Source organism: Pan paniscus, chromosome 16, assembly GCF_029289425.2.
Source record: "Pan paniscus chromosome 16, NHGRI_mPanPan1-v2.0_pri, whole genome shotgun sequence".
NCBI classification, from domain to species: domain Eukaryota; kingdom Metazoa; phylum Chordata; class Mammalia; order Primates; family Hominidae; genus Pan; species Pan paniscus.
In genome coordinates, this window is record NC_073265.2 from 55355849 (window position 1) to 55383145 (window position 27297).

Consider the following 27297-nt stretch of genomic DNA (forward strand, 5'->3'; position numbering starts at 1 on the left):
ACAGTGAGGTTCAAAGACATGAAAGACTTGACCAAGGTCATCCATGCCAGATCTGGTCCAGAGCCCAGAGCTCCTGGCTCCATGCCCCTGGCACTTGGCATAGCCTCTCTCATTACCTGTAGCATACTCTGGGCCTGACTCCTAGAGCAGCTGGCATGATTAATTGCCTCCTGGCATGTGGGGGACTCATCTACTGGCCTGGGCTATCAGCCACTGAAGGGCAGAGACCCCTCTCTGCCGTTCCTCCCAGTCCACAGGCACAGCCCAGAACCTGGCATTGCATAGTGGCTGGTGGACCCTTACTGGTCACTAAGAACCTTAACCCCCGCCAGGCCCTGCAATAGGGAACAATGGTGGGATGGGGGCCGGGGAGCCTGGACTTCATACCCTGCCCGAGATGAGCAAGCCCACAGTGCTGCTGGCTCCTCTGGTGCCTGAGAACACACATGTCTAGAAATTAGAAAGCCTGAGAGGCGGGACACTTATTTTTTTCCTGGGGGCAGAACAGTAGAGGAAAGGTGACAAGGAATTCAGCCCTTAAACACATAACTAATGTTGCTTCTTCCACCCCTGCCCCAGAGCACCTACAGAGGGCATGAATGCCACACACTCAACAAAACATTTTACCAAAGCAACAAAAACAATATCAGGCCCACAGTGGCAGCGTGTGGGTTGCCATGGAGTCTGACAAATCCTCGGACTCCAACAGTCAGGGCTGCAGCCCGCGTGCTTCCACGGCTCTCTACACACCACGTGCAAACACACCCCAAGGCCAATGTGCCACATTCTTCCAGGGCCAGAACTAGGGCCTCCCAGATGGCAAGATCACCCAACCCGGAGTCGGGAGATCAGGCGGTGTGACCCAGGTGAACTTCACTTCTCAGAGCTCCAATTTTCTCATCTGGAAAATGAGTGATGAAGCTTCCTTGTGCCGCAGATAGCATGACATATATGTGTGCAAGTGCTTTGCAGAGAATACAGAGTGTGATAGGAGAGTCGAGTGGCTAGACTGTGGACTCTAGAGCTGGGGTTCCTGTGTTCAAATTCCAACTCCAGCACTTAGAGCTAGGCAACCAGCTAGTTACTAGGGCAACTCACCCACTGCTGGATAAGACGTTTCCCCACGTGTGTGAGAACAAGCAGCTGACAGGCACCATGGGAAAAGGCGACTCTGGCCTTGGCAAAGAGAGGAGAAAGGGTGGAAGATAACCCGAGGGCATGGCTCAGGCACCAGGGCAACCTTCTACCTGCCCACACTTCACATTTCACAAAGCCCCCTCTTTCCCATGATCTCACTTGCTTTTCTGCTCCCATCCCCACTTGCAGTCCAAGAGTCAGAATGATTTGTCAGACATGAACAGATGAGAATCCTAAGCAGCTCAGAGGATGAAGGTGAGTTGCCCAAGGTCACATAAAGGCAGTGTCACAGCCAGAAGCCAGTACAGCAAAGCCCGCTTTGGCCAGGCACTGTGCAAGGCACGGGGGTACCAGAACGTGCCACAGTCTTAGCTCTGGGAAAGTCACATCTAGAGAGGGAGTCAGGAGTCAGTGAAGCACCATCCCAAAGCACGAGTCCTATTCCCACAAGCCAAGGGTGTGAGCCCCAAGGGAGTGAACACAAAGTGCAACAGCCACCAGGACACAGCCCGATGGTCTGGCAGTCCCAGGGCCAAGTGTTGGTATCTGCAGCCACAATGGTACCTGCACATCCCTGAGCCCCTGCTCCAGGCTCCTGCCTGCTTTGGCTCCAGTCCAGCTGGTGATGCTGCGGCCACAGGTTCTTACTCTAGTTGGAGCCCCCAGGGGATCTGGCTGTGTCCACTTCTTCCATTCCATCCCTGCCATCTCCTCCTCCAGCCCCCTGGCCACCAGCATCTTCTAGTTGTTTAGCAGCAAAAAACTCTTTTCCTTCTCAAGGTTTTCACCCATTCAATTTCCCCTGCCAGGAGTTCCCTCCCCATCCCCAGGCTTTACTTCTGAATCCTTCAGGTCTCAGCTCCATAATCCTTCCCTGATCCCCCCAGCTTCCCATCTAAAGGAGGTCTCCCTGGTGTATTAGCTCTCAGCACCCCCATGTTCTTTTCCTCCATGCCATCCATTGAAAATGTCAATTTATTTGGGGATGGCTGTTAACAGCCTCTCTCACTAGGCTGTCGGTATCATGGAGACAGACACCTCATCTCTTTTATTCACCCCCAGCATACACCTCTCAGCCCAACAATGAGCTCAGTGCACAGTAAGCACTCAATACTTACTGCCCAGATAAAAAATAAGTGAAGATGTTATTTGGCCATTTGAGTGGGTTTGCTGAGGATGGATGACCCTCTTGTCTGAAAGGATGCAGTAATTACTGTCATAGGGATACCACCAAAATAAACACCTTTCTTTTCCAGTCTCTCTGCCTCCTTGGGATTAAATACAAGTAATATCTCATACTTGTGTGTAACAAAGTAAAAATCTGACTCCTGTTAGATCCCACACTTTACCTTTGTTAGGTAGTAGGGAAGTGCTGTTATCCTTGGGATGATGCCCAGGGAAGGGAAGTGATTAGCCCAGCTTCACACAGACATTAACAGAAGTATGGAGAACAAAGCGGGGCTGTCACCTTCTGCCCTGATCAAGCCAGACCTGCAGCCCTTTTTACATTTAAGAGGGAGAGCCTGGGAATAATGACTTGCTGGGCTGTGAGCTCCCTGAGTGAAGGGTCATGTCTGTTTTATAAATTTCTGTCTTGTCAGCACCTAGCCAAGAGCCTGGCACATAAGAAAGAGGTGCTTGAAAATCCATTGTGAAATCAACAAATGATGCCCATCCTGGAAAAGAAAATATTGGTTGGGGTGGGGGCAGGGAGAAGGGAGACAGGTTTGTAAACATCTGAAAAGTTACTATGTGAAAGAGAGAAATCATTTCTGGGACCAAAATAAATACCTTTCTTTTACTAAGAACAGTCCAAACCCACATGGGCTCCCTTAGGAGACAGTGAGTTCCCTGTCAACCAAGGTAATCAAACTGAGCCTGGACAAGCATCTCTGTGGCAGTGACAGCAGCAGGGCCTCCACGTTGCACAACCTGTGAGGCCCGTTTACATCCAAGAGTGGAAATGGTGGCCCAGAGGCTGGGGTAGAAATTAGCATCCGAAGAGCTGTGCCCAGGTTCAGAGACCTGCAGGGCCCCACCTAACTCTGAGAATGTGTGATTCTCTGGTCTGGGTGCAGAGAAGGACCAGGATTCACCCCCATGTCTCCTGATTTGCAGCCCGGTCCCATGGACATGAAGCCTGGGGTTATGGATCAGAAAGTCTCAGGACTCAGCTTTGAGCCTCAGCTACTCCATTCGACTTCTGGCCTTTGTTCTCCCAGTGACTTTGCTTGGGGTCAGAAAACAGAACCTCCACCCATAAATCCACCCCAATGCTCACCGTCCCCTTGGGACATCTTTCCTTTCCTCCTCCATCTGGGCACAATCTCACTCACACATCCCCAAGTCTAGCCTGAGGTGCTGGGGCAGCTGTCTCCCTGAGAGCCATCTCCCAGGTGCCCCTACCTTCCCCCCGCACATGGGAGTCCTTGTGCAGAGAGAACAAGGTGCAGCTGGAAGGGGCTCAGCTGGGCCCAGAGACAAAGGAGAAGAGGGAGGTGGCTGCCTGGGAACTGGATGCCAATTCCCAGCTGCCTCTGAAGGTCATTGATGTAGCTGCCTCCCAGCCTTCCCTCTCACTGGGTCCAATAAGAGGACTCTCAAATGGTCTCCACCCAAAGAAAAGAGAAATTCATGAAGCAGCAGCAAGCGGGGGTGGCAGAGGGGAAGTCAAGCAGGAAAGTGATTCTGATCTCCAGCCAGCTCGGCTTTAGTGGCCAGGGGCCATCGTCACACGACACCAGCACAAAAGGCTCAATGGGCTTGGATCCACTAGCTTGTGCCCAGGGCCGTCTCTAGGGAGAGGAACCAAAAGAAAGTGACACCCAAAGACTGAATCAGCCTTTCTGCTGCCAGAGGTTAACGAGCAAGGCTCCCTGCCTTTCTGGGGAGGTGCTATTTTGATTTCCCCAAAGCCCCTTCCTGGTAGACACTGAAATGGTCAACAAACCCTACTAACTCTTGTTAGCCCCACAAGGACATAGAGACATTCAGACTCAAACCCTGCCTTGGGGACCTTCAGGACAACTTCACCAAGGAGGCACAGGGTGTGAGCAGGTGACATGACATAATGCCACACAGAGCCCAGCAGGTGACTAGCAGGGGCACCCTGAGTTTCCTCTGGGCTTCTGGAGAGACCTTGGTTTCTTCTGGTGGGGGAGACGGTGGCCTTTAGGCTGTGCCTCATCCCCACAAGCCAGGGAGCAAGGGGCAAGGCCGGAGCCACAGGCTGCACTCCTCCCTCCTGGGACACCCTGGTGCTGGGCTTGGGCAATCCACCCAAGGCCAACCTGCTCAGATCAGCTGTGATGTCTGGATTGTGAAGACTCTAGTTGGGATGTCCTGGTAACAGAAGGTGTGGGGTGATTGGAATGGGGGACACAGTTGGCTTCAGATCGTTTTTTGTTGTTTTGTTTTGTTTTTGTTTCTTTGTGCTGGAGTCTCACTCTGTCACCCAGGCTGGAGTGCAGTGGCATGATCTCGGCTCACTACAACCTCCACCTCCTGGGTTCAAGCAATTCTCCTGTCTCAGCCTCCTGAGTAGCTGGGATTACAGGCGCCCTGCCACCACACACACCGGCTAATTTTTGTAATTTTTAATAGAGACAGGGTTTTGCCATGTTGGCCAGGCTGGTCTTGATCTCCTGACCTCAGGTGATCCGCCTGCCTCGGCCTCCTGAAGTGCTGGGATTATAGGCTTGAGCCACCACGCCCAGCTCAGATCAAGTTTTAAAGGTGGAAGGGCACCAGTACCCTTCATCTATCTGTGTCAATCTCTCTCCATCCGAAGGAGCATGGAGAGAAATGTCACCTCCCCAGGGGACAAAACTACATTTTAGCAGGAGCCTTCTGGAGACCAGGAAATCACCCAGTGGCATCTCCCTAATGGGAAAATCTCTGGCTTGTCAGTGGGAGAGATATTGAGAGGTCCTGAGACATAGCAATTTGTACAATGCCTTTTTCCTCAAAAGCATACCCTCTGCTAACACCTCATTCAGAGATCTGCCTCCTTCCAGGTCTGGCACAGTTTCTAGGAGAGAGCCTTGGCTTTGGAGTCAAGCAGACCTAAGCTTGAATCCTATCTCTTTGGGTTCCCAGTTCAGTGACCTCTGGCTAGTCACCTGACTTCTCTGTGCTTCTGCTTCCTCCTATCTGAACTAGGAATAACAGGCCCCACTGCGAAGCACTTCTGTAAGAATGGAGGACGAAAAGGCTGGGCACAGTGGCTGATGCCTGCAATCCCAGCACTTTGGGAGCCTGAGGCGGGCAGGTCACCTGAGGTCAGAGGTTGGAGACCAGCCTGGCCAATATGGTGAAACCCCATCTCTACTAAAAATACAAAAACTAGCTGGGCATGATGACACGTGCCTGTAATCCTAGCTACTCAGGAGGCTGAGGCAGGAGAATCGCTTGAACCTGGGAGGCAGAGACTGCAGTGAGCCGAGATCGTGCCATTACACTCCAGCCTGGGTGACAGAACGAGATTCTGTCTCAAAAAAAAAAAAAAAAGGGACTGGAGGAAGAGCACCCCTTGTGGGGCCTGGCGCTCCATGGACCCCACTACGTGACTCTCCTCTCTGTGCCCCTGGATATGCAGCACTTGCTCTGGGAGGCCACCAATGACCACAGGAAAAGAGTTTTATTACTGGGATGAAGACACGCTGGAATATACCCATCATTCCAACCAGCTGGGGAGGCAGGGAAGGGAGAGGACCATTTGGGGAAAAGGATATTAACGGTTCCAGCCAACAGAAGTCCCTCATCAACTTTAATTCTCCCAGAGGAAGCCTGTCCAGGTTGTTATCTTCTGTGGGAAGGAAAAGTGGCTCTGGCCCTTTTAACCTAACACGGATCATAGAGCAGAGAAAATATAACAGCCCCAAACCACTAAGCACTCTTCAACTAGATTTTCCCAGCCCTGCCAGAGGCAAACGGAGGCTGCAGCTAAAGGAATGACATGTATATTTTATGGAGGAAGTGGAAGGCCCACCTGTCAGGCAAAGGCAGTGGGGATCCTCAGGGAGCTGGCAGGGCATCTGCCCACGTGACCTCAGAGGCAGGCCCTGCCCAGGGCAGACAGGCTCAAGAGGTGGCCGCCAAGTCAGGGTTTCTGAGGATGGATAGCCATGCAGTGGGCCAGCACTCAGAGCATGGGGACATTTCATCTCTCCATCATCGACCCACTTGACTGCTGTGCTGGTAAGTTGTTGCAACATATGCATGAAAACTGCAAGTCTCGTAATTCACCCAGATGGTGGAAGTTCCCAAATTGTTCCTTCTCAAGAGACAGCTGTTCCACCGCTGGGCCATATGGCTCCCTTTGCTCCATACTCTGCTCTGGGAAATAAACCACTTGCCATGAGCAACTGCGCAGATCTTAGAACCATCTCTTGTTCTTAGCAGGTAATGAAGACCTCCAACAGAGGCGTCCACATTGTACCATGCATGGTTTGTACACATGTCAGAAGCTGTGTTTTAAAACTCCATTAAGGTAAATACAGGAAGCTGGTGGGCGAGGCATGCCGGCTTTGCTTCCTACTCAGGGGTAATGTCTACCATCACAGATTCAGAAAAGGAAGATGCCCAGAAAGTCAGCTAGCCGTTTCTCTGCTTGCAGCAGGGCTAGCCCTCACCACACCCAGACAAGCCCCAGAATGCTGGGCTGGAAGTGACCTTGAGAAAAATGCTATTTACCCTCTGACAGAGGCTTGCTTCATTCCAGACACATGGAGACAGACAAATCTCACACATATATTTCACCATTTGAGCTGTAAGGTTATTAATCACTAAGACCTGGGCTTTAGAACCATACTGACCTCCTCAGCGGAAAGTCAAGAACACTGGCTGCCAGAGACCATTCTTGTCACAGGTAGGCTGGCCCTTCGGACCCCTCTCTGTGGTTCTGAATAATTGTTTCTCTCTGGGACACCTGTAGGCTGACCCCCAGGACCTTGATGATGCGGATCTAAAATTTCCATCTTTGCTGTCTAGGTGGAAGTGGTACGATCTGTGCATGTCCTAGAGCAAGCAGAGCCATGACTAGGCTTCTCCATTCATCAAGCTGAGTTCCTGCACCTCATTTCCATGATGAAGACTAGGAGCTTGGCAATATTTATTTGCTGTTCTCTCTAAACATTTTAAACATTTTCTTTTTTTTTTTTTTTTTTTTTTTTGAGACAGGGTCTCACTCTGTCGCCCAGGCTGGAGCAGCCATCACAGCTCACTGTAACCTCCAACTCCTGGGCTCAAGCAATCCTCCTGCCTCAGCCTCCCAAGTAGCTGGAACTACAGGCATGTACCACCACAATTAGCTAATTAAAAAAATTTTTTTTGTAGAAACAGGGTCTTTCTCATATCAGATCCCAAGTTGCCTAACCTGGCCTCAAACTCCTGGCCTCAAGCAATCCTCCTACCTCAGCCTTCCAAAATGCTAGAATTACAGGCATGAGCCACCACACCCAGCCTAAACATTTTCTTTAGGTAGTCAGGGAGGGGTTTTGTCCACCTCCCAACTCTATGCTTATACACCCAGGGTTCCTTCCCAGAACTGAAAACTTGTTTCCTTTGGCCCTTGGCCTAGCGGTACAGCTTTCTCTGCGTTATCATGCTGTACTGGATAATAAGAGCTGACACTCAGCACTTACTGTGTGCCATACACTGTTCCAAACACCTTACATGAATTTATTCACCTAATCTTCCCAAGCCTTTTCACAAGTGGAAAGCACTGTTATTATCCTCTTTACACAAATGAGGAAACTGAGGCACAGAGGGAATTAACAATAGGGTTCCCCAGACCAAGTTCCATCCCAGCAGCAAATGAGAACTAGAATAGAAACTGAGTGGGACAGATGGCTGAATAGGGGATGAGGTGACCGCACACAGTGGGGGTCAGACTGGCAGCTGCAGCCATATCCCATCAGCTAAAATCTGTCCCTCCTCAACCTCCAGAGATGCCAGACACAGAAGCTTCCAGTGCAGCCTTGGAGCAGCTAAGTCTGCAGGCTACTGGCTATAACGGAATGGTTATTATGAGCGTGAAAATGACACCAGATGCCTGGGTTTGACTCCCCAGTTCTAGTGCTTCATTCCTGTGTGACCTTGGGCAAGTTACATAACCTCTCTGTGTCTCCATTTTCTCATCTATTAACTGAGAATGTTAATAGTACCTACTTCATAGGATTGTGAGGATTAAATGAGTTAGTAATGAGGCCTAGCATATAGTTTGTGCTATGTAAGTGTTAGCTATGTTGATGACAATGGAGGGGGAGGAAGAGGGAAAGAGTAAGAGGAGGATGGGAGAGGAGAAGGCAAAGGAGGAACAAGAGGAAGAGGAGAAGAATATTGTTATTTCTACTGCCAGCCAGTCAAGGTGGGGGTGGTCAGGGGCTGGTGAGGACAAAGCCCCATCATATTCTCTTGTGGCACAGGGGCTACTACTCCTATTTTGTAGATGAGGAAAGGGAAACTCAGAAAGTAGAACAGCACATCGAAGTCTTTAGTTAGTTAAAGTGCAAGGCAGGGCTGCAACCCACGGTCCTTAAGCCTAAGCTAGAGCTTAGACACTTTACAGCACAGACCCCCAGCCAGACGTAGGGGCCCATTCTTTTAAACTTAAGGTCCTGGTGGATTTCACAGCCGCAGCTTTTTCTGCATCAGTGCCCTGGAAACCCAGCTCCACTGCTTCCTAGCTGTGGGTCCTTCGGCAGGTGATTTCACTCCTCTGAGTCTCAGCTGAACACATGTAGAGAGTGAAATGCATTACTGCAAAGTCACTGTAAGGATAAAATGAGATAACATGTGTGAAGGCCTGACACCAAAAATGGGAGCCCCTCCTTTGTCCCTCCCTCCCTTTGTGAAGGCAAATGTCCTCCAGGAAGGTCTTCATCTAGAATGTGCTCCACATGGGGCTGATGGGTCCCAACAAGCTTCGCTATCTTGTCTGGAGTTACAGCTTTCACAGTCTGGTCACTGTTAGCTCACCTTTCCCCTCTGCCCACCCCAGCCAAGCAGTTAAGTCTTTAGAAGAAACTGTGAAGGCCTGTGACAGCCTGTTTGGGGATGCAGTCTAGGAAGAAATGGCCCTGCCCTGGGAAAGCTTAGGAACCTCTTACCCTCTTACCATAGTTACCATGAAACTATGTACGTCCACCATCTAGAAACAAGCCAAATGGCATTTCCAAGGATGTTTCATGATTCTTTTCTAATCACTTTGCCTCTCTTAAGTTCTTTCTGCAATTCATTAAGAATGGCAATTGCATTTTTCCATTTTAAACTTTTCCTTTGGTCTTGGGTCTCATTAACTTTGCCCATTGGCTTCAAAATGAGAAAAACCTCTGCTCTACAGTCACCACAATTTGAACTCATTTCATAGAAATTCAGAGCTGATAGGTCTTCTTACATTACAGATAAGAAGCTAAGACCCAAGGGAGGTGGAATCCTGCATCCATTCACACAGCAAGATGATGGCCGAGCAGGTGAATTCCATCTCTGAAAGCCAGGTCAGGGCGCACATCTAACAGCATCATGGGGGTTTCAAGCCTGAAGCGGGTGGCTCCCTGCTAGAGGCAAAACGCGAGTCCTCTCAACTTGGGTTCAGTGGCCTCCTCCTCCTCCTTGGAGCCAGAAGCCAGAGTTGGGGAGGCATCTCAGACAACAAATGCTGCTTAGTGCCCGGGTACTGCAGAAACCCCTCCAACCAAAACTGTCCCATCAGGCACCAGATGGCATTTGACTTTGGGGCTGAAGACCTCAGCTAGATTCAAATCTGGCAACCCACAGAGAATGTAGCCCCAAACCCGGATCTTGCCTCAGGAGTTTCCATGCAGAGATGCAATTAAAAAATGGGGAGCAAAGGAGAAGCATGTGCTCTGATTAGGAAAAACAAGGGCGGCCACTCCTACAAAGCCACAGGGCTTGTCCTAGCGCTTGCACCTGCTCCTTGATTCTAGGGTCCAGATAGGAGGAGGCCCAAATAAAGGAAAGGAAAAAGCAAGAGGAGGAGGAAGAGAGAGACAGAAAAGGGAGAAGGAGGCCCTGCCTGGCCTCCCTTCTGCAAGGCCGGGCCCTGCCATGGTCCCCTCCCCAGCATTAATCCTCTAGTAGTGCTTTATATAAGTCCATTGTGCAAGAAGATTAAAAGGGACAGGCAGAACAAAGCATTGGTCTCCCTAACAAAGGCCCCTCCACTTAGTAAATTAGGAGCTCTTTCTACCTGACACACTTTTAAAGGGAAATCTTCAATTACTATGTGCTGGCGGGGCAGGGCAACAAAAGGTTTGTCTGGTGACTTTATTCTCAAAGCCCCGAGCAGGCACTGAAATGGTTTTATGTAATAGAGATACTAATCTAGTCCATATAATTTTGAGAATCCTTTATGGAGGACTGAAGGGTGTTTGAGCCCTGCGGCTGTTTCAAAGAGAATTTCTGCAGCTTATGCATTTACCTTGCCAAAAGTTTAGCTGAGCAAACAGAGTCCTCTAAATCACACTTGCTGTTGATTTACTATCAGGCCTCCGCAGTTTGTTTGGTGGATGAAGCCTTGTGGATCAACAGAGGCCAAGGCTATAGTCCCTGCACCTGGCCACACCAAAGGGCTAGGGGCTGCCTTTAAGTTGCCGCCACTCTGGCTCCCAGATTTGGGAGTTTTCCTCTCTTTCCAGCCAATGCAGGGTAAAGGCAACCAGAGGGGCAGTTCTCTGGCCAGGGGAGGGAGGAGGCCTCCCTGGCTTCTGCCCTTGGTTCCAGGTCTGCGTCCATTGTGGGAATGAGATTGATGGTGTCATTTGGCTCCCCTTCCCCACCCCATCAGGAGCAAAGAAGCGATTCTGGCTCCCTTGGTGACAATTCAGCACCACTGCTGCTTAAAAAGGGAAAGGAGATGGGAAACGATGATGGGGAAGGTGACTCTCAGGAGAATCTAGGGAGAAGTGAAGGCACAGCCTCTTCGAACATGCCAGCGTGCAGTTATGCACTTGGTACATAGGTTACTGGGGGCTTTTTCATGGGCAGACATGTAATATACACATACAGCAAGTAATACATGCAGAACATACATGTGCACACATGTGTAGGGGAGCATTTTACACACAGCAAAACCCAGCTCTCAATATACATGTGTGTATGCAATAATAAACGCCATCACTTCCATAGCACCTTCCACATGCCTGGCACCATTCTGAGCTCTTTACATACCGTCACTTACTTAATCTTCCCAATGAGGCCACAAGGAAGGTACTATTGCTACCCTTGTTTACAGGTGAGTAAACTGAGGCACAGAGAAGCTGAGTAATTTGCCCAGAGTCACACAGGCAGTAGGCAGCAGTCTGGCTCTAGGGTCTATGCTGTTAACCTTGATATCAGCTGGTATAACATGCCTGCACAGACATCCCTCACGTGGATTGGGAGCAGCCTCCACACATGCAGACTCACAATCCCATATGCACCACATGGACACACAGCCAGACATCAGAGCAGATATGCCCCTTCCTCAGAGGTCCAGACACATCACATCTGCAGCATCAAATGAGGGATTCCAGTTCAACTAAGACTAGGGTAAAAGACACTGAATGGTAAAATATTAAAATATTCCTCTTCTCATTGGTAAATTGTTGCTTACCCTTCCAAGACCCCCACCTTCCTATCATCCAGCAACTACAGGGTTAACAGCTAGCCACACAGGGGACCTCCAGGACCTATTCCATTCTAACTTCGTGATAGGGGTGCCAAGCCCGTAGTTCAATGTTTATATTCCTACCCCCCAGGTATAGACAGGGAGGGGATGGTGGGATGTGTGCCTGCAACGAGGGACCCTGCTCCTAGGCTCTCCACTGGGCTTGGCCACTGTCAGGTCAGCACAGCGTAGGGAGTGTCCAGCTCCCCAGCCAGTCCCCACCCCGCCTACTTGATGGACAGCTGAGCAAGGCTCTCGAAAGACAGGTCTCCAAAGACATTGAAGTAGCTACTGGGAGGCAGTGGGAGGCTCTGAGCTTGCATTGTCACCCTCACTGGGGCCACTCAGCAGCCCTCACTGAAGAGCAAGCATTAGAGGAGATTTGGGGACCGGCATGCCCATTGTCCACAAAAGCCCATTAGTGGCCAGGAGGGAGGAAGGCGCTCAGCAAACCAGGAGGCACTGCATGAGGAGCTCCGTCCCTCCCACGTCCTTCCAGTCACTGCTGCCCTACGTCCTGGAAGCTCAGTTTCTAACCCAGAGGTGGCCTCCTGGGTTCTGAGACAGTAAGCTCAGTCCCCACAGAGCCCCAGAGCAGAGTTCCCAGACTCTTCACACACATGGGACATGGGTACAGATACCAGAACTCTGGGAGAAGCTTTGGGAACCTGAGGTCCTGGAGGGGAGGATAAAAGAAGGGAGGGCCCTGAGCAGCCCTCAGACCAGGGCCCTGTCTGAAGCAGGCCACCCTCCACTCTGGACTCTCAGGACCCTGCCCAGAGACTACTCCTTTGGGTATCCCTTGAGTGTCCCCTGGAAAAGCCAGCCCACTCATCCTTGTCGTCAACCAGCCTGCACGTTCCAGCACTGGGCACTACAGATACAGAGGGGTCCCACATTCTGGGCCCTCAGGAGCTCATGGCCAGTGAGAGAAACAATAAACACATTGACAATGGGACCTGGAGTGAAAGGGGCTGCAATCAAGACAGGGCCGGGGCTGGGTAGGGAGGTGTCGAGTGGGGCTCCCAGAGAATGTTAGGCTCCACACTGAGTTTTCAAGGACCAGTATGCAAAAACTGCAAGAGCAGGATGGGGGTTCAAGGAGGCGAGGGCAGCCTGCATGAAGCCCCAGGGAATGAGAGAATGTGGAGAACTCAGGCAGCTGGGTGGGATGCAGAGGCTCAGCAGTCAGGTAACGGGACCTTGAGGAGCAAGACAGAGAATCACGAGTCTCATGTGAAGGACCCTGGGGAACGCACCTGGAGTGGGCAGCCCTGGACGGAGAGGAAGAAAATGCCAGAAACCACAGCAGTGGGGCAAGGCAGGAATAGAGCGGATTGAAGGTGCCTCCAATTTTCCAAGGCTATTTTCTGAGCCCCTACTATGTGCCTGGCACATCATGACCCACTGTAGACTCTACAGTGATCTGTGTTGAGTGTATAGTTCCATTGAGGAGACAGAAATTTTAAAAATGTATATTCTATGCCAGGTAGTGATAGTGCAAAGAAAAAAACAAAACAAAACAAAACAGGCTAAGAGGGTATAGAAAGATGTCAGGGAGGAGGCCGCCACTGCAGATGGGGCGGTCACGGAAGCCTCTCTGAAACACAGTATTTGACTGAGTGAAATGAGGGACGGGCCATCTGGTGCCATGTGGCTATCTGGGGAAGAGCATTCCGGGCAGAGGGAACAGGAACTGCCAAGGCTTCCTGTGTGCAGGAGGAGCCAGGAGGCCAGCGTGGGAAGCACAGAGTCAGCTGGGGCCAGGCTATGTGGGGCTTGCAGCATCAAGCAGCTAACGCCCAACAAGGACCAGACATGCAAGGTATGAATTCAGAAGATCAAAAGGGGGCCATTGGCAAGTTCCCGTAGAGAAACTGGCGCTTAGACTGGGCACAGGGTAGCCACTTTATGGGCTTCAGCTGGCCCAGGAAAACCCAGGAAGAGAGCTTACATAAATGCCTGACTGCTTCTGACACAACCAAAGGCTTCCCTTCAGAGGCCGCCCGGTGCAGATGGCAGAGGCTTAATTACAGCCACAGCTGGTGATTAAGAAGCGATGCCTCAATCCTCCCACGGCTGTATCAGCACGAGGGGCCCTGCTGGCACTCACTGAGGGTGGAGGAAAGTCCTGCCAGGGAAAGCTAGAGCTTGGCCAGCAAAACCCAGCCGCCAGACCCCAGGTCTTCATCCCCTTGACCAAGTCCTTGAACACAGCCGTCCATGGCTCACCCATCCCCGCACACCCCCCATAACTTGCCTTTCACCACCTTCACTGGTGGTCCATGCTGCTGCCCCCAGAGCAACCACTCCCTGATACCACCTCACGGCATCGCTTGCTACTTAAACCCCTTGATGACCTCATGAGATTGTCCGGGCAGTGTCCTGACCCCTCTGCTGTCTCCTACGTCTCACCTTTGCTCATGCTGCCCCTCTGCCAGACGAGGCCCTCCCTCACAGAAGTAAACCAAGAACAATAGCTAAGTTTTACTGAGCTCTTCACATGCCAGGCCCTCTACTAAATGCTTTATTTGTAGCAACTCATTGAATCTTCACAATAGCCCGAAGAGGTAGTTACCCAATGGGACTCTATTTTACAGATGAGAAAGCCGAGGTATGGAGAGGCAAAACAACGTGCTCGGGGGCACACAGCTAGCAGAGGAAGTGAGTGGAGTCACTCTCTGGCCGGCTGAGGTCTGAAGCTCCGTCTTACCCACTGCCCATCTCTTGTTCTCCTGGTGAATTCCTACTCATCTTTCAGACTCAGCTCAAAACTCACCTCCCTGAAGGGGTCTTCCTTGACCCCTTTTCCTACCATCCCTAGATAAAGCCAGTTGCCTCTCCCTAAGAGGTCTCTCAGTATTTGTGGTATGAGTCTATTTCACTCACTCACTCAATTCAGTGGTTAATCAGTATTCAGGGCTGGACACCGTGCCTGGCCCTGGGGAAAGCCTTGCAGAGACTTGATCCCTCTGCCTCAGGAACTCACTTCAGAGTGGGAGAGATGGACAGGCACAGCAGCTTCACAACCAGCAGGAGAAGGGTGCAGAGGGGCCCAGGGGTGGCAGGGCCAAGGGAGAGACAGGATGGTGGGTACAGAGTACTTGTACCAACCACCGTGTGGCTCCCAAACAGGCAGAGTTCCAGGGTGGAACAGGAGGAATCCAAAATAGGCATTAACAGAAGGGGGAATCCAGACAGACCACCAGGCATTGTGGGTGCCCAGACCATGAATTCTCTCTTTCAACAATTATTTATTGAGGGCCTGACAAGCACTAACAAGTGGACAAGGACAAATCTTTGGTAGTTACGTTTCTCATTGCAAATGAATTAATTGGTATCAGGGTTAAGCATCCGTATTTATGAGTTTGGTCAGTGTGAATCATCACCTGGGTCTCAGCTACTCTGAACATTCTAAATCAATGTTCTAAGCCCACAGACTGGGGACCAGACCACGGTGGCTGCATTAACTTTGACCTCTCAGTGGGGCTCTGTCGGGGGTGGACGGGCAGCCATGCCTTCCTTGCCTCCCTATTTAAACTGTGCTTATCCTTCTGTGATGGCATCTCTCCCGCTAGACCATGTGCTTCTTATTCATCTCTGCATCCCCAGGACCTAGTAGTACCTGCAAGGCATAGATATCTAATAATAATAAATGGTGATGGATGGATGTTGTTCTTCTAGGCAGCAAAGCTCAGCACCAGGTGTTGGTGACCCAAGAGAGTGGTGTCAACACTGTTTCTGGTGATGGCAGCAGGCAAGACTCCTTGGGGAGCCTCTTAGAGGTTTAGCAGGGAGTTTTTACCTAGCAGCTAGGGAGAGGCTGAGTTTCAGACAGGCCCCACCATGCTGCTTACACATATGCCCTTTCCTCCACCCCCCATGCCCTCTTGGCACCTTGATCCTGGCGCCTGTTAGGACCCACCTTAGCAAAAATTTGAGCTCAAACCAGTATAGCTTCAGTCCCCTCCTCCCCCTCCAAACCTCCTCCCCTGCCCTCTTGACTGACCCCACTTCTCTCTTCTGGCCACAGCTTTCTCCTACTCAGAGAAAACCCACTACAGGAGGGGAAAGTACAGGATTTGAAGTTGCACCCATCTGAAATCTGGGCCTGCCACTTATCCATGTGGACAAGTCACTTAGCCTCTCTGAGCTTCAGTTTTCTGTCCTGTAAAAGGGCAGTAACAATAATGCTCACTTCTCCAGTCTACTGAGCAGATGATATACTGCAGGTGAAAGCGCCGGCTAAACCACCAGACATTACACAATTGTCATTATTATGGTTGAAAGTTAGCAATCACTCCAAGAAGGCACTGAATTAAATGTCACAGGGGTTGGTTATAAAGCCCCCATTCCACTTCTCTCTGTAAAACAGAGTCAGTTCCAGTGATATGGAGAAAGTGCTAATGCAGCTCCTCATGCTACAAAAGTGCTCCCAAAATACAGTTAAAATATGTTTAAATGCATAGCTGAGCTCTAAGGAGAGCACAGTAAATTTCTAAGTGTTGGGGAAAGGGGGAGTTTATAGGAGAGCAGAATGTGAGATGCTGAAGCCAAGGTAGCTCAGGGAACATTAGACTTGGCTACAGCCACCACCCACCACCCCCCACCCCCCACCCCCAGCGCAGGCTGGGAGCCAGGGACTTCACACCCACTCAAGGGCAGACTTGGCCTTGGAAGTCGCCAGCTCCATGTAGGGGGGATTTGAACATGCTACCCACCAACCTAGAGATAAACAAGGTATTCTGGATGGAGAAAAAGAGTCTCCCACAAGAAACAAAAAGCCAGGATAGGGGAACAGGCAGTGACTGCTGAATGGGTATGGGGTCTCCTTTAGGGGTGATTAGATAGAGGTGATATTTGCACATCGTGAATATACTAAATGCCACTGAATTGCACACTTTAAAATGATTTTATGGTATGTAAAATTCACATCAATTAAGAGAAAAAACACCCCAAGCCTTTACCAAACACAGCATAAAATCCCAAATCAGGCTACCAAAGTAAAGGGTGATCTTGAACCGGAGGAAACCATTAGAGTGCCCAACAAGAAAATGTAAAACTCATGTGTAGGGCCCCTGAACAATTTGGGGCATAAGGGAGGGAAGAAAGGGCTAAATTAATAGTAAAAAAAAAAAAAAAAAAAAGTACAACCTGTACAAGGAAACAATCTGCCATAATGGAGAATCAGCAGGCTCCATGAACAGGAGAATTGATACTCTAGGAACTTGAGCTAATAGAACTAATCGCTCGAGATAAAACTATCTGAAAGAGACTATAAAAGAAATATGTTTAAAATAATTAAAGCAATAAAAGAAGGAATGGAATTCATAATGAAAGAATAGGACACGACAGAAAAAGCACAGCATATCCGAAAAAGAACCAATGGCACTCCTAGAAATGAAACCGAAACTGAAATTAAGACCACACCAGACAGGTTCATTAGCAGAACCACAGCATCTAATAAATGGATCTAAGGAAAATGTCCAAGGTGCAGCATGGAGAGATAAAGAGACTGAAAATGAGAACTTAGGAGAGACAGAAGATGGAATACGAGGATCCAACATATTGGAGCTCCAACAGGAGAAATTAAGAGAATGGAAGAAAGGAGATTTTTGAAGAGGTGTGGCTGGCAATTTTCCAGAATCGATGAAGGACATGAATCCTTAGCTCAAAGATGACATATACCTCTGAGAAGCAAACAGTATAAAACAAACAAATAAAAACCCCCAAAAACTCCACACCCAGACACATCCTAGGGAAACTGCAGGGCAGTGCAAGACAAAGTCCAGAACACAATGGAACACCACTTCCCAAACTGTTGGAAGAAAATGACTGAAAGCCTAGAATGTCACAGGCAGCTTAACTATCATTCAAGAGCAAAGGCAAAATCAAAGCATAAGACAAATAAAGCATAGGAGGATTGGTAACTCATAGACCTTCCCTGAAAGAACTAAAGAACTTTCAAGAAGAATGAGGCTGAACCTAGGAGAGTGATGCAAGAGATGATGAGCAAAGGAATTATGAAACATAGGAATTCAATTTAAATTTAAACAATAATTGTGCAAAGCAACAGCAATAATGAAACAGGAGTACCTAATTTGGCAGAGTTCATGTGTCGAATTTACTGAATTAAATCTTACACTGCCTGACCCTCTGCCCAACCCCTGACCAGAATCCTCTCCCCTCAACCAGAGTCCACCCATGAGGCCAGTCTCCCAGACCCTCAGCTGCTGGCTCCCTCGGACACCGTGTGTAGACCACCTCCTAGGGTTGGCACAGTCCCTTTCCCTGGGGACAACCTATGCTCCCCAAGCCAGCTGGGCCCATCAGCTGCATACGTGCCTGGAGTTTCTCGTGGATCCCTCCACTTCTGGATTTCCTGAAAACCATACTGCAGAGGGTGGCCTCTGGCATTCCAAGCCACCACTGAAAGGGCCAGAAGATTTCACCTGGAAGCTTGAGGGAGTTCATTTGCCGGGGGGAAACTATGTCGACCAAAAGGAAACAGGAGACGGGGAATTGGGCAGTTAGACTCCCCCTCCTTGCCCGCTGCAGTGAGGCATGCTTTCTCCCTGCTGCCGCCCGCAGCAGAAGCCCTGAGTACTTAGGGGATGCACCTGCTGGGCCTCTTAGTAACAGATTCGCAAACTGAGTCAGTAAAGAAACCCTTGGCTCACACCTGTAATCCCAGCACTTCGGGAGGCCGAGGCGGGTGGATCACGAGGTCAGGAGATCGAGACCACAGTGAAACCCCGTCTCTCTAAAAATACAAAAAATTAGCCAGGTGCGGTGTCGGGCGCCTGTAGTCCCAGCTACTCTGGAGGCTGAGGCAGGAGAATGGTGTGAACCTGGGAGGCGGAGCTTGCAGTGAGCCGAGATTGCACCACTGCACTCCAGCCTGGGCGACAGAGCGAAACTCCTTCTCAAAAAAAAAAAAAAAAGAAAGAAAGAAAAAGAAACCGTTGCCTAGTGGTTCTCAAGTGTAGTTCCCATCCATCAGGATCACCTGGGAACTTGTTAGAAATGCAAATTCTTGGGCCCCACCTCAAATCTTCTGAATCAGAGACTCTGGGACTGGGGCCCAGCAGTCTGTGGTATAACAAAGTCCCCCAGGTGATTCTGGTTTGGCAGCTCACGTTTGAGAACCGCTGGAGTCAAGCACACAGAACCTGTCTCACATTGTTATTAAGTGCTTACCAAAGATACATTTGAATGAGTTGTGGTTTGTGAGCAACATGGCCATCTGTGTGGGACTTGTGATAGCAACTAATACTGCTCACTAAATGTTTCTGACCCTCTCTGCCTTCAAGACTAACTAGAGCCCTCTTCTCTCTGCCACAGCAACTAGCAACATTCCAGAGAGTTGCTGCTCCATCAGCCTAGGACCTGGGGTGAGGCTGACAAGGAGCAGGCCTTAGCTAGCCCACGGCGGACACCTAATATGAAGAAGAAATTAAACTTCACTGTTACAAGCCACTGGGATTTGGACGTTGTCTGTTACCGCAGCAAAACTCAGTATGCTCATAACTCAGTCCTGTATCATCTGGTTTGATACAAGACTAATATTTTCAAAGAACAGAGCTTCCCAAAGTGCCTCAAACTCTACTACATATGTGAAAGTCTGCTTCTGCAAGACATAAAACTAGCTCCATCTGCAGAGGCAAAAATGCCTCTGTCCTGAAAGAAGGAAGAAAGGGAAGCTTGGAGGGAGGGAGGAAGGCAGGCAGGCACTTCTGCCTAGTGATCTCTAGGAAATATTTCATACCTGGTGACCAAAGTGGGCCAGGACTCCGCTGTAGCTGTAGATAATGGAAGCGGAAAGAGGTATGAGTTGGGCAGGGGTGGGTGGGAAGCTCTGGTACGGATGGTTTCAGGAGGGCTCCCAGATGAGAATGGCAGTTCAAAGGCAGACGAAATTGTACAGAGAGGAGAAAAACAGTGCCCCCCTGCATCTGTATTGAGCTCTGTGTTTTCCAGGACACTCTGGGTCCCTGTTCCATCTCTTCCTCCTTCCACACACAGGGATGGTTCGTCCTATGTCACCGCTGCTCCACAGAGGCAAAGGACTGGCCCAAGATTGCAGAGCAAGTTGGTGGCTGAGTCAGCCAAGGCTTTCACGCCCGGGCCTGCTCCTTGTCAGCCTGCAAGAAACAAGGCTCCCAGAAGGTGACTCTGAAGGGAAGATGACATCCTCCCGCCCTGCTCAGGGCACAGGTGATGTTCTTGTGCAGGATCCAGAGAACTCTTGGCATCCGATGGGTTCTCACCAGGTTCTGGTGAAGTTGGAGGTTCTCTGGCCTCTGAGCGATCGGGAGAGACAAGTCGCGGGGCGGGGCTGCAGGCACCAGCCCCTGAATGCTCCCAGGCTCACAAGCCTCCCATCTGTCCCCCAGTGCCCTGGCGTCATTCTTCACCCTCTCACTACCATTTCTCCCTCTCACAAGCTCCCTCACCCTGGGGTCTCCATTCTCTCATGGGCAAGTGCCAAAGCCCATGTGGGGCCAGTTGGTGCCCCGTCCCTTTCCTCCCATCACAATAAACAAGAACAGGAGGATGCTGGTAACAGCTGACACCAGCCTCTTCAGATTTCCTATGTTAAAGTCTCAAGCTGCAGCACCTGAGACATGCCCTTATTTGGAGATAGGGTCTTAAAAGGCAATCAAGGGTCTTAAACAGCTGACACCAGCCTCTTCAGATTTCCTATGTTAAAGTCTCAAGCCGCAGCACCTGAGACACGCCCTTATTTGGAGATAGGGTCTTAAAAGGCAATCAAGGGTCTTAAACAGCTGACACCAGCCTCTTCAGATTTCCTATGTTAAAGTCTCAAGCCGCAGCACCTGAGACACGCCCTTATTTGGAGATAGGGTCTTAAAAGGTAATCAAGTTAAAAATGAGGTCATTAGAGTGAGCTCTAATCCACCATGACGTCTGTGCTCATAACAAGGAAATGTGAAGCCACGGGAAGAACACCATGTGACGATCAGAGTCCTGCTGTTGCAGCCAGGAAACTACCAGAAGCAAGGAGAGAGGCTGGAACAGACCCTTCGCCCAGCCCCGGGAGGAAGCAGCCCTGCCAACACCTGGATCTCAGACTTCTGAGCCCCAGAACTGTGAGACGATAAACCGCTGCCGGTGAAGCCGCCCAGCCTGTGGTACTTTGTAATAGCCACCCTAGACAATTGACACACCCAACCCAGCCACCTGCACCTCCCGCTGCAGCCCAGGTCTGCCCTCTGGGGTCTGGCCAGCCTCCTCACCGCCCACCTCCATGCCTTTGCTGATGGGGTTCCCTCTCCCACCCACCCCTGACGGCGTCATTGCAACCCTCAAGATGGAGATCAAGGCCCCGTGAAGCAGGTGGCAGCATTCTCTCCTGCCGCGCTTGACTGTCTCTGTCTAGCCTTTTTCACATCCAGTCTCTGGGCTGTTATGGAATGATTTTACTGAGTGTTAGTCCCGCCTTCCCATCATGAAAGTAGATTCCACAAGGGCAGGGGCTATTTGTATTTCTAACTCTTCTCTTCTATCTCGTAGCACAGCACTGTGGGTGGGCTATAGTAGGTGCTTAATAAATACTGGCTTGAAACACCTTTCTAGTACACCCTGTAGCATACTCTAAGTCCCCTCCTTTGACTAGGCTGGAAACTCCTTGAAGGCAGCAACTATCCATCATCTGTATCTATGCCCCTGCATCTTGCGTAGCAAGAAGTAACAAATACATGCTGCATGGGTAACATGAACATGTGGTAACGTTACCATGCAACAAGGACCCTGTAAGGGTTTCAGGGGATCCATGAACCCAATGAACCCATGAACTCAATGCAAAGGACTTTGTGTGTTGGTATGTTTATATAGGTACTATGCGTTTTCCCAGGGACAGTGTCCATGGGCCTCTTTGAGCAACTAAAAGCCAGGACTCAAACAATATGGAGCACCAATGCCATGGAGGAGGGAACTGACATTTACTCAACCCCCACTCTGTGCCTGGTGAGTGCAGGTGTTACTGCTGCCATTTTACATGAATGAAAACTGAGGTTCAGAGAGGTAAAGCCTTGCCTAGGTTCGTGAAGAGACAAGCAGCCTGCCCAAGCCATCCAAGTGCAGAGACTCTGGAGCCAGAGAGCCTGGATTCAAATCCAAGTTCTGCCACTTTCCAGATGTGTGATCTTGGGCAAATTACAGAAGCTCTATGACTCAGTTTCCCCATCTGTCAAATGAGAGAAATAAGGATACCTTCCTCATAGGGCTGTTGGGAGCAGTAGATGGATCAGCGTATGTAAAGTGATCAGAATGGTGCCTGGCATGTGGCAGGTGCTGGGAAGATGATGAAGATAAAGAGGAAGAAGCTGGCAGTGGCAGAGCAAGGATCAAACCCAGACCCCTGTGATTCTGTGTCATTACTACCAGCACCTAGGGTGCCACACATCCCATCTCCCTGCCAGAACTCTCCTGTCCCCTCCTAGAAGTCTTTCATCCTGAAAGTGGCTTTTTGAGCTTGATTTCCTGGTGGACCGTCCTAGGGTCACCTGGCCAGAAGGTAGTACCCAGTGGTTACATAAGGAGTAAGTCGGAAGGTATAAACTGCCCTTGCCAGTCAGCAAGACTGGGCCTCCTGTGCAATCAGGACGCTTAGCACTTCTGCCCTGCTCTTCATTTTCCAAGAGCTTTGCCACCGTTCACTAATGGAAATTAGAAAGGAAATGTGCTCGTCCATTCCTGGATCTCTGCGCTGACGTCCAAACTCCCTTCATAATTTCCCTGAGTCCATCACTGGGCCCTGAGCTTGGGCGGGCCGCTTACATCTGTCTCTGAGGCTTTGTGAGTCCCGTGTCCTGCCCCTGGTCTGATTTCGCACTACTCCATACAGACAGAGCAGCAGCAGGAAAGCCTTAGTACTGATCTCACATCTACACCTGGGTCTCGGTTACCCCATCCCAGGTGAGGTACTGACCAAGGCCTCATCCTAGCTCAGTCCTCTGCCCTGCCCCTGAGGAACGGCCTTTTAGGTGAACTGCTTTGTATCTTTCCTACAAAACCATCACTACCGAACCCATTGGAGGGTACATTTTTCATTCATTCTTGTAATGCAATTAGAATTGAGTTTCTCCAGCATTGGGGGAGATGTAACAACAGTAGGAGAAAATTGTCATTTTATTCCCAACATCAACACACCCACTCTGCCCAAATTTTCCCTCTGGTGCGAACTCTCTCTACCCACTCGAATGGCAAAGAGAATACTAACAAGGAAAATTGCTCTCCAAATGAAGAGGCAGAAGCTTTGGGGGTGGAATCTCTTCTCAGTCATTAAACGAGGGCCTCCCAGCTCCTCTGACACTCTCCTACAGTAGAGGGAACCTTCTAAGGCCCGCTGGAAAGTCCACTGGCCCCATGTCACTGGGTCGGAGGTGAGTGGGGAAAGAGTCCCTTAGAACCCAACAGGGACCCTACGATCATCCTCCCAGAGAGATTAAGTGACTTGCCCAAAGCCCCATAGCTAGGAAGCCCATATCTACAGGCTCCTGCTCCGGGGTGCCTCCACTGCACCACACTGCTCTTCTCCCAGAGGGCCTGCAGCTGCCGGCAACTCAGCTCTTGTCTTTCTTAGGGGACACTAAGGCCTGCATTTTCTGAGCTGCTCTAAGCAAATAGGAAAAGAGTCAATGTTTGTCTTTCATGCACCCACCTCTTCTCCAATGTCCCCCAAATCCTTTTTGGAAATCCTCCCAGCTCCCGGAACCACTTCCTCATGGTCCATCTCATCTTTGCCCCCATCCTTTTCTTACTGTGGTTTTGACATCCAACAACTCAGCCTCCCTTCCTCCCTTTCCCATTTCCACCCATCCAACTGTCCATCTACATACCCATCCATCTCTCCTTCCATCCAGCAAAGCTGTCTTGAGCACCTGCACATCTTAACCCTGTGCCAGGCACCCAGCACTTCTTCTCCCTTGCTTCTCAGAGTGCCCACTCAAGAAGGAGCCACTTCTCCCCTATCCCCCATCAAGGCCTTGAACTCACGCACTTCCATCCACCCTGTAAGGAGGTTGATCTGATAGCCCAACCCTTGCTACTGTATTTGCACCAAACTCATTATTCCTTCTGAGCACTGGCAGCAGGCAGGGACTTCTGGAGCCATCTGGCTGAGGACTGCTGCCTAGGGGCCGTGGATATCAGCCCCACCTCCCCTCCCCTCCTTTTGCCTCTCCTCCCTTCCCCACTGAGGGCAGAACAGCAGCAGCCCCTACATACGTATGCAGAAGTCTCCGTTCTCATAGTAGCCAGGGCAGCACTGGGACCTCCGCCGGTACATGGTCCGGAGGCCTCTCCGATACGCCGTCTTATAACTGATCCTAAGGCACAAGGGAGAAAGCCACTTGAAAGTATTGAAAATCAATCACTCCCATTTAGAATGATATTTGTGTTAAGCTATATTGAGGATGCCATTCAATAATTACTTTAAAATGCATGGCGACTTCAAATATGAAGGAACACAATAAAAAAATCAATAGTGGGATTTGGGCTGTTGTGATGCAGAATGTATTACTAACATGGCACTTACTAAACCTGCTGACTTTTCCCCAGTCACTTCTAAATAGAAGGGCTGCAGAAGATACTTTCTGGAGTGACATTGTGGAGGGCAACCATGAACTTCTCCTTAGTTCCTTAAAACACCCAGATTCTGGGCTTGAAGAGCCCACGGGGTGACCTGGATAGGAGTCAGGCCCTGAGGGTTTCTGTGCCTGCCCCGTCCCACCCCTCTAACAAGCCAGACTGCTCACAGCCCCCTGAGTATTGGTCCCCCCACTTGAAGAACTGAGGCAGAGTCAGCAAAAGGACGCTTTGAGTCCAACTCAGTCCCGGAGAGTAGATTAATCTCCCCCACACCAAAAATAACACCTCCGGGAGAGGAGCCTCGCATGCCATCCCTGGGAAGGCCCTGAACTGACCCTTCACCCTGCAAAGGAAGAAGCTGAGGCCCATGGAGCTGCAGCACTGGGAGTCAGACACGTGAGTTCCAGACCTTATGCTGACACAAGTGTTAAGGCTTAGCCCTATGCCAGAGGGACTATGATCAACATCTCATTCCATTCCCTGGGGCAGGCACCATTACTATCCCCCTTTATTTTATTTCTTTCTCTTTTAGAGCTTTTATTCTATTTTTTTATGTTCCCCTCAACTCCCCACCCTTTGTTTTATGAATAAGAAAACTAAAATTAGTGAAGTTAGTGACCAGCACAGCTAATCAGGGTCAGAGCCAGGATTCAAACCTAGCTCACTCCAATTTCAAAGCTGCTAGGCTTAACCTACTGCCCTCTACCAGGTTTCACAGGGTAGATTCTGGCCTTACAGATGGCCACAGTGAAGGAGTAAGTAAAAAGAAATACTGAGTCCTTAGAAGGAAATCAAAATGGGGTATTCATAGGCAAAGCCCCTTCTTCACATGGAGAGTCAAAGTGGAAGAGATTTGAAGTGGCCACTAGAGACTAGAGAGAGGAAGTGACCTGCCCAAGGTCATGGAGTAGAACTTGGACTCAACCCCAAGTCCTTGGGCCCAACCCCAAGTCCTTGGGCCTTGAAGCCAGACCTCTTTCCACTTTTCCATCAGCACCCAAGGGGAGCTTGCCCTGTGGACTCTTCCTCAGCAGCACAGCAGCAGGGTCTGGTCATCAGAGACGCCTATAGGCTGCGTTCCATGGAGGGCCAGGCCAGCTTGGGAAGAGAGTCCTGTAATACAGGCTGGGACAACCCTCCCACACCTTAAAGCCCTCACTTCATAACAAATGACAGTGCAGAACTCTGGGGAAATCTGTGATATTTGGGAATGTCGTAAGCTAAGGTCATTCAACTTTGTCAAAAACCCATAATGGAAGGAAAGCTGGCCTCAAAGTAAAGCTACTTCCCCAGCACAGAAGACAGCTCCCGGCAGTTTCAGGGGTTGTATAAGCCTCTCAGGTAAAGAATGACTCAGAATCGACTCAGAGGTCATCCAGCCTGTTCTCCCCAGCAAACAGGATTATCCCCAAGCCCCGCAATGGGGGGTGGTCTGGGCATCATTAACGCCCCTCAGGAGAGAGTTGCCACCCATTGTTTCTAGCTCACCCATCTTTGTTTGTCCCTGTGCAGGTTGGAAAGCAAGAGAGGGAAGCAAGGCCAGGTGCCAGGCTGCTCTCAGGGGAAGGATGCTGGGTTAAAACATGCCATTCCACACCAAAGCTGATGGAGGGTGCAAGCTGTTAGCATGCACACTCCAGGTCATCAGGAAAGCTGCAAGGCAACTTAATAATTTAGCAAAATAATTCATGTTCTAGGAATACAGCCTATTTTAATAAGCAGCCACCACCTCAGTGGTGATGGATGGCAGCCCTAGCCTCCAAGTACCCAAAAGGGCCACACCCCTGAGCAAACTTGGCTCTCACACTGGGCCTGCCAGGGCTTTGGGAGGAGCAGCACTACTATTTCTGCCTCTGTCTTTGACCAGGGCCGCAAGCAGCCAACTCTGGCAAAATTGGTGGGGTGAAAGAGAGCATTTAGTCCCACCTCCTCATTCCACAGTCAAATGCTAGAGGAAGGGGATGCAGTAATAGCTGAGTTGCTCCTATTGGACCACCTTTCTGCAAATAGCAACTATAAAATCTAGGGGGAAATATACAAAACAACTACCTGAAGGCACTTGAGGGAGGACAAAAGCAGGCCGATACTGGAGGCAAGTGGACATTTGAGAGAAGGGAATGGTGCTGGGCAAGTTAGCACAACAATACTCCGGGCAACTAAAATTCAGATAGAAAACACACAACCTTGCTCGTTTGAAGAACCACAGGACAAGTCCAGGGTGGACCCAGCAGGTAGCAGGTGAAAGGGGAAACCTTAAAAGGTGAGAGTCACAAAAAGGGAGCCCCAACATTTTTGTAAAATCCCTGCCCAAGTGTCTGGCCACCGATTTATCCTTACGGAGGACATATTCCAAGCAGCCTAGCTAATGCTAAAAATATTAAACTTTCAGAGTTTGGAATTTGTGTTTAGCCAAGTAACCAGGCCGCTAAAGAAATAAACAAACAACAACAAATTAATATTCTCTGGAGGAACATAACAGAATCTGGTCTCCCCATGTCATTCATAATGCTTACAATATAATCCAAGATTACTAGGCATATAAAGAAACACACTGGCCAGGCATGGTGGCTCACGCCTGTAATCCCAGCACTTTGGGAAGCTGAGGCGAACAGATCACCAGGTCAGGAGTTCGAGACCAGCCTGGCCAATATGGCGAAACCCCATCTCTACTAAAAATACAAAAATTAGAAGGGTGTGGTGGCGGGTGCCTGTAATCCCAGCTACTCAGGAGGCTGAGGCAGGAGAATTGCTTGAACCAGGAAGGCAGAGATTGCAGTGAACTGAGATCGTGCCACTGCACTCCAGCCTCGGCAACAGAGTGGGATTCTGTCAAAAAAAAACTACCCATGCAGAAAAAAAAACCAATCAGTGAAGAC

General features: G+C 50.0%; 1 protein-coding gene across 32 annotated transcripts in view; it reads right to left on the reverse strand.

Moving 5' to 3' along the window:
- MEGF11 (multiple EGF like domains 11) overlaps positions 1–27297 on the reverse strand; it is a 375762-nt gene that overhangs the window by 211814 nt on the left and 136651 nt on the right. For 31 of the 32 annotated variants that reach the window (XR_004666566.3, XR_004666558.3, XR_004666559.3 and 28 more), the window contains one exon: positions 24059–24159. The exons of the other annotated variant lie outside the window; for it this stretch is intronic. Coding sequence is in view for 22 of the 31 variants with exons in the window: in XM_034938970.3 (XP_034794861.2) it covers positions 24059–24159 (101 nt within the window). In the remaining 9 variants the exon portion in view is untranslated. The remainder of the gene's footprint in view (positions 1–24058; positions 24160–27297) is intronic. 32 annotated transcript variants of the gene reach the window in all.